At 46.1% G+C, this 7,167-nt stretch overlaps 1 protein-coding gene across 1 annotated transcript in view; it reads right to left on the bottom strand.

The window, feature by feature from the left end:
• The window catches only part of TBCCD1 (TBCC domain containing 1), a gene marked incomplete at its 5' end in the record, with an annotated part of 8,646 nt that extends 1,480 nt beyond the window's left edge, over positions 1–7,166 (bottom strand). Inside the window, 5 exons of the mRNA XM_026855386.1 lie at positions 2,984–3,481; positions 3,632–3,818; positions 4,710–5,076; positions 6,818–6,967; positions 7,050–7,166. Coding sequence (XP_026711187.1) covers positions 2,984–3,481; positions 3,632–3,818; positions 4,710–5,076; positions 6,818–6,967; positions 7,050–7,166 — 1,319 coding nt within the window. The remainder of the gene's footprint in view (positions 1–2,983; positions 3,482–3,631; positions 3,819–4,709; positions 5,077–6,817; positions 6,968–7,049) is intronic.
• Between the last annotated feature and the right edge of the window lies 1 nt (position 7,167).

Below are 7,167 nucleotides of genomic sequence, written 5' to 3'. Positions count from 1 at the left end.
TATATATATATATATATATATATATATATATAATCAGCTAAGAGCTGGGCTTGGTTCCAACTGTCTGTACCAGAAGGAGAAAGTTTTTACCAAGTAAACATGACTACAATGAACCCCAAAGGCAGAACTTGGTCAAGTTAGAGAAGGTACGCAAACTTCCCCATCAAACTAGCACAGCAGCCCTGCTCCACAGGGATGCTCCTGCTTTACACTTAGAGCATAGATTAAAAACTGTCTGAAAATGGAAAAAAAAGAGATTAGCAACCAGGGTTCAAGCACTAAAGACACAAAATTCTGTTCTGACAGCATGTGAGAATGGAGATGAGGAAAAATTGTACCAACACTCCTCAAATAATTCCCATTACTGCTAAATAACTTTTGGGGTGTTTTTGCTAAGACCAGCAATAACAGGGTGTACCTCTTAGCTCAGATGCTCTGTCTGGCACCAGTCAGATGTCCAAGAGCAGCACAGGCTCATGGCAGTGTTTCTCCAGAAGAGCATCCCAGCCATCTGGGGTCAGCTCAGCTCCAGAATTTCTTAAGCCAAAGATGGCATGGGTGTTGAGTAGCTCCTGCTGGACTGGTTTTTTCCTATGAGCTTACATAATTCCTTTCTGAACCCACATAAAACATGAACATTTTTTGATTTCCTGTGGAGCTTTTATGTGGTTTTGCTTTGAACCCATTCCTAATCTGATGTGCTGATCCCATCCCGTACTGGAAAAAGCAGCAAACTAGTCCTTTTCATTTTTGTGCCACTCAGCTTCAGAGAGGCTCAGTGTACCCAGACCCTTTTTTCCAGTCAAAGGCTCTTTTTTGTACTATTGCTTCCATTTGAGATATTCCCCAGAAAGCAGGGTTCTAGGACAGAAACTAACCTAAATTCCTCCCAGTGAAGATGAACACAAAGGCAGTCACTTTTTTTTTTTTCCCCTTATGGATTTATCTTCTACAAGTGCTTTTTATATACCTTGATCTGCTACTGACCCTGAAAGACTTTCTGTCTGATATACTCAGAAAATGAATAAACAGGATTTTATGCTTTTGCAAGTTGTTCCTCAAGCTGTCTTATTGGTCCTGTCTTATGGGGGGTTTACTTTCAGCCTGGCAGGATTTACATTCTTTTTTTGCCCCACTTTCCTCATTCAGACAATTTCAACTACTTGAAAGATGTCTTCTTATTTTTAACATTCTCTTTCACCTCCCCATTCAAGCATGGCAGCTTTTTTCTTTCTACAAGTCTGATATCCTGTTTGCTCTAAGCTTCCTAGTTGTCTCCCTAGTTGTTTCCCTGCCTGCAAGAGACAAGAGACATTTTACAGTCAGCTGCCCAGTTTCTTTCCAGCAAGCTTCTAAACCTGGCAGTTTTCCCCCTTTTATGAAATAAGCCACTCCAGTAGTGAGCTCTTGCCTCCTGTGACTGCTGTGGAGGATGTTAAATCTAAGCACATCATCCTTATTACCTCACACTTCTTTAACAGTAAGGTTTTGAAAGGCCAAACCCCTTCACAAAACCCTGGCGTGAGAAGCAGCAGCTCTGGGAGGACAATAGCTGGAGGGGGAAGAACCTTAGATGAGGCTGATAGACAAAACGGATGACTAACACAAGGGCCAAAGTTGTAACTTTACTTATAACAATTTAACTTCACAACTCTCTGCTGCCCTTGAAGACTCAGGGCCAAGAATTTTGAATGTTTTTACAGCTCTGTCACTACTACTGGGTCACTACTGCTCAACCACCCTTCACCTGTAGGAAAATCCTGCCCCGGAATCCTTTCTCTCTCCCAGTGTAGAGCTCTTTCAAACTGCACGCTCCGCACCTAGTTCAGAAAGGAAAGGGAAGTGGAGGGTGCTCCTCTGAAACAATGAACGATCAGATGGACTAGAAATCCTCAGCTGGGTATGATGGTAAGTGTGGACAGTTTGACCAGAGAGCAGATTTTAATATTCTGTGTTTCCCACAGGATAAACCCCTCCAAGATCCCTGCTTATCAGCATCCAGTTACATGCCTGTTACAAGTCCTTGACTAAGCACAGAACAGAATCTATACAGCTTAAGTACATCTTAGGTAATAAAACTTGTTTTCATCTCTTCAGGTCTTTACAACTGAGTATCTGGGTTTCTATCCCCATTCTATATTTGCACAGGAAGCTGAGTCCTTCAGGTCACTGCATCAAAACAGTTCACAAAACGATAAAAGCAGCTAAACTGAAGTAAGCAGAGATTTGTACCCTTGCCCAATCTGGCTGACTGCAGACTGACAGAGGAAAGCACACTAACAAAAGAAGCAAGCTGAACTTTTTCAGAACTCCACAACAGGTGCTGAGAAAGCAAACAGACATGCATCAGTACATGAGGTGGGCTAGGACAGGCCTAGCTAGTACAGTAAAAGCTGGGCGGAGGATTCAATGTGATCTGATAAAGAGGACTTTAAAAGCTACTGTCCACAAGGTGATCCACTGTAACAGTCCACTTGCACATTCTCAGCGCACCTCAGTAACAGATGGGACAGTAATTTAAAGCTTCAATCTCAATGTAGATGTTGGGCTAAGAGTGACCACCAATCAGCTGCAAGCCAATAATTAGCTGAGCACCCACAGCAACACGTGACACGGGAAGCAGAACAGAGACAGCAGAGACAGCTGCCCGCATGAGTTAAGTCATAAACTCTTACTGCCAGGGTGGAGCCCTCACTTCAGCTGTCAACAGTATCTAAGCATGCTCTTCCTTGAGTCTCACAAGCTAGGAAAACGCAGAGTTAGGATTGAGAGCATTATTCTTCTCATTACAATAATACCAAAGACCAGGATCCCAAGATTGATAATTACTAATGCTCTGGAAATGGCACACAACACACAGCTCATGCAAAACAACCCATTATTAAAATATTTGTGTTGAACCACATCAAATGTATCTTCTGTTGGTGTGTCTGAGCTGAGCTGCAACACAGCTCACAGGCTCCTGGTCGGATGCAGCACTCACTTGGTCAGGCCTGCCTCCTTCACAGTTTTCTGCCAGATCTGTACCTTCCGCTCTCGCTGACTCAGTGCCTTCTGATATGCGTGGGGAAGCCCACCCGGCGTCTCCGTGGTGTCTCCTTCCATCTCGAAAGGAATCACGAAGGTGTAGAAGTCCGAGGGTGGCAGGAGGCGGAAGACACTTGTGTCACTGCTCTCCTTGCACACCAGCATGGGGCTGTCCCAGTAGTTTGGCAGAGTGGCCAAGCCCACCTGAGCCATGTGGTCTTCCAGCATTGGATAATGGGTGTGGAAAGGGGCAAAGCTGACTGCTTCGTTCCCAGAGAGGATGAGAGGCTGGGTAGGTGTGAGAATGTAAAAAGTGCAACCAGCAGTGGAAGAAAGGGACAAACAATGGCAAACCACAATGACCTTGATGTTGTCACAGCTGTGGACATGAACAGAGGCCTGCACTGGACCAAGGACAAAAGTGCTATTCCGACACTTCTCAATGGTCACAGATCTGCAAAAGAACAAGACAGTGAGGACAGAGTGACCAGGAAAAAGCAAAACCAGGACTTTTTTCCTGCTTAGTCCATCTAACATGAATTTAGCGCTTGGACAAACCTGCTGAAAAGTCATCTAGCTGTCTCCCAGGAGAACAAAAACTCACCGGAGAGGAGAGAGGAGATAAATGAAGGACTCATTGCAGCGATGAATTCTTACGTGAGCCCCCACCAGGGTGTCCGAGCTCTTGGCCAGCGTCTGCTTGTACACCTGGCTCATTATCACCATGGGGAACACCTCAGGCGCCACACGACTATTGCAGGCAATCTTTGCTCTCCTGGTTGTTCCTTCAACTGCAAAATAAAGTTCACCAATGCACTTAAAATTAAAAAAAAGCACAAAAAGGCTATAGGTGATTCCTACATAGACATGATGGTTCACTGTCCACATCCCTCAGCAATCTCTCAAGAAAATTATCAGCCCAAAACTTCAAGGATGGTACCATCAGACTGCATCACTTCATGCACCAGTCATACCATCCACCAGTGCCTACTGGGCAGGTCAGCAGTACGTAGCAGTCAGAAGCTCCAGAAGTCAGGGCACACTGAAAGATCAAAACCACTTCAAAAGTGTTGAAGACAACCCGGACTGAGGCATCTCCACTTCACATCTCCACAGCAAAAGTCTGTTCCCGAACATTTTAAGACAGTGAAATGCTCCCTCTACAGTACAATCTTTGTGTAACCTCACTGTACTACCTAACGCGCTGCTGCTCTTACAACTGTGCGGAGAAACACAACACTAATCTAAATTTTTTTCTCCTAAGGTGGAAGGTACCTTGGCTCCACTGCCATGTCCCAGCAGGCAAGAGGCTGTTATTCAAGACAAGGAAACCTAGAGCAGTTCTCAGTTTTGCTACAAACACATCACATCATCTATTCTCTGTGCCCAGCTGTACTTGAATAACAAGGGTAGTAGTCCTGACCTCACTCAGAGGGGCCTGTGACAATATAGTCATTAATGTTTGCTCACAAAAGCAATTCAAGGACCAGGAAAATACACAGAGCTGCCACACAGCACCCTCTAGTCACCCAGACTCACCTCCAAGCTGTCACTTTCCCCATGTCCACTGACAGTAAGAGGAAAAGGAGGCAAGCCTCCATGCCACTGCCAGATCCCTGGTCACCAAGGGGAGCTGAGACTGAGAAGTTATTTCTAAAAATAAAGGCAAGGCCTATAACTACCTTGCTGTGCCCACGCAAGTTTCTTCCCAGACTTGAGGCAGGCAGTCATTCCAAAAGGGTTTGTTGTCAGGCAAGACCGCAGCCAGCTCTCTAGCTTGGGGAAAGAGAAGGCTCTGGAGACCTTTGAGTAGCCGTTCTGCCCGTGACAGGGCTGCCAGAGGGCAAGATCATGCAGAGGACGGACTGTCCTGGATTTGTTCACAGTCCCTTCAATAAGAAAGCTGAGGGCACAGACAGCTTCATAGGACACCAAGCTTCTATGTGTGGGATGAGAGGAGGCAGTGAGCTGCTCCGGCTCCAACAGCAGTTCCAGCATATCCGAGAGGTGGCTCTGCACAAAGGCACGGTGGTCCTGATCGTTCCAGTTCTTGGCAGGCAGAAAAACACACAAGAAGGAGGTGAGTTCTCACAGAGCTCACAAGCTCTACTGACACTGTACAATGCATCTTTGCCTACACTCATTCTAAAAGAGGGAAAGTCAAACATAGTGATATCTCCTGCTCACTAATTCTGCTGTTCTGCTCTTTCAAAACATTTGTCTTGAAACCTCCCCTCAAAAAGAAAAAAGGATTTTATTCTAACTCCAAGTACCAAATGCTTCATTCTAGAAAGCAGAAACAGACTCTCCTACAGTCCTTCCCACAAAAATTCAGGCAGCTGCTACTGGCAATTGAAGGCAGGAAACAAATCAATAACTGACAGTCAAGGTCTTGCAACTGCTCTATTGGAAAACCACTGCCTCTGTTCCAGACCTTCAGATATGATTCAGTGCCGCCTTCCAAGGCGCTGAAGGGAAAAAAGCAGAGGGTCATTTCTTCACAGCAAGCGAGCCAATAAACCAAACAACCTCTGAAAGAGTCATTAGTTCAAATTCTAAAGGGCTCCAGACAAAAAAAAAAAAAAGTGCAAGACTGGAATTATGGCAGACCTTAATAAAGACAAGTTTTGCTGGCCTGCAAACAGCAGAACAAGCAACACACAGCTGTGATTACATGTTGTCATCATCTGTGAGGGCTGTAGCCAAAAGGGCTTAACAAGCAGCTGCACACATCACATCCAGCAGCTGGAGATCCCTGCACTGTCCCAGAGACCCTCTCACACCAGACAAGCCTCGCTACACCATTTCAACAGGGGGCACGGTTCACGTCAGGCATCTCTGAAGCTGGGGGAATCTCACCCAATTGCATAGAGAAAAGTAACACCAGTGGAGACAGACCCAATCCCATCGGGACCAAAACCCCTGGGAGGGGTACAGTGGCAGCCAAGACGCACCTCCCTCCTGTGCAGAGTTTTACGTAATGGCTACAGTTAAAACACCAGCTTTTAAACAACACTGGGTGCTCCACAGCCACCCAACTCACAGCCCTGTATCAGTCCCTCTCATTTCTTTTTTCATTTGTTCAAATCTTTCAGTATAAAGTTACCCAGTGCCTGGTTTTAATTAGTTCAGCTTTGTCCCAAGCTACATTTCACTAGCTGGTAGAGCTCACAACATCACAGTCATGACAGAAATCCACTGAGGTTTGCAGCTAGCCTTTATAATGATGTTGCCAATCTGTAATTCACTCCCAAAAAAAGCACTGCCCACAAGCTGCACCTGATACATCCAACTCACTTTTCTCCTTTCAAAATACTTGATAGTATTTTAAAAGGAAACATTACCAGTTCCACACGGTTGATCTACAGCTGACCAACTGCCCTTTCTGAAATATAGCTTAATGATAAGAACCACCCTGGAGTCCTAATACTCTACAGAGGATCACGAGAAAGCCACCTCAAAGATAAGCTTCCCATTTGACTAATATGAAAATCAAAGAGGCAGTTGCTTCTTAAAAGAATTGCCAAGACACTGAAAGAACATGCATAGTTGGTCTCAGACTCTAGGAAATTTCCATGGACAACTTTTGCTGGTAAAACTGCAGAGCATACACCAACTTCATTTCATTTACTATTGAACAAAATATCTCCAATTTGCCTGTAGCTTAGATTTTACCAGAGGCAGGTTACACCCTCGCGGGAACAAACCAGCCACTTTGTGATCCACCTCGAGGCAGGTCTTTGCCGTTTCCCATATGGCCACACAAGAAGAAACCTACAGCCACAAATACCTTATTCTCGCTGGCGGATTTTCCAGTCAGGCTGGGAGACTTGGTCCTGGGGCTGGGCCACTCCTCCCCGATCAGAGACCTTCGCAGAGAAACCTTGTTCACCTGTTGGACGTACAGGAACAGCAGGAACTGCAGAGTGTCTACCGACAGCTAGCCAAGAGGGGAGGAAAAAGAAGAGTTAGGATGGGCTGGGCTCCCCCCACGCCCGCCCGGCTCGGGATGCGGCTCCTGCCTTGCTCCGTTCTCGCTCCAGCTCGTCGGCGTTGGCGCAGGCCGCCTCGGCCTCGGCCCACTCGAGGCGGCGCGGCGGGTCCCGCCAGATGAGGCTGTGGAAGAGCTCGAAGTAGAGC

The sequence above is a fragment of the Athene cunicularia genome (assembly GCF_003259725.1).
Source record: "Athene cunicularia isolate RWA chromosome 9 unlocalized genomic scaffold, athCun1 chr9_part2, whole genome shotgun sequence".
NCBI classification, from domain to species: domain Eukaryota; kingdom Metazoa; phylum Chordata; class Aves; order Strigiformes; family Strigidae; genus Athene; species Athene cunicularia.
Note: the sequence above shows the minus strand (reverse complement) of the source record. Positions and strands in the feature narration are given on the sequence as shown.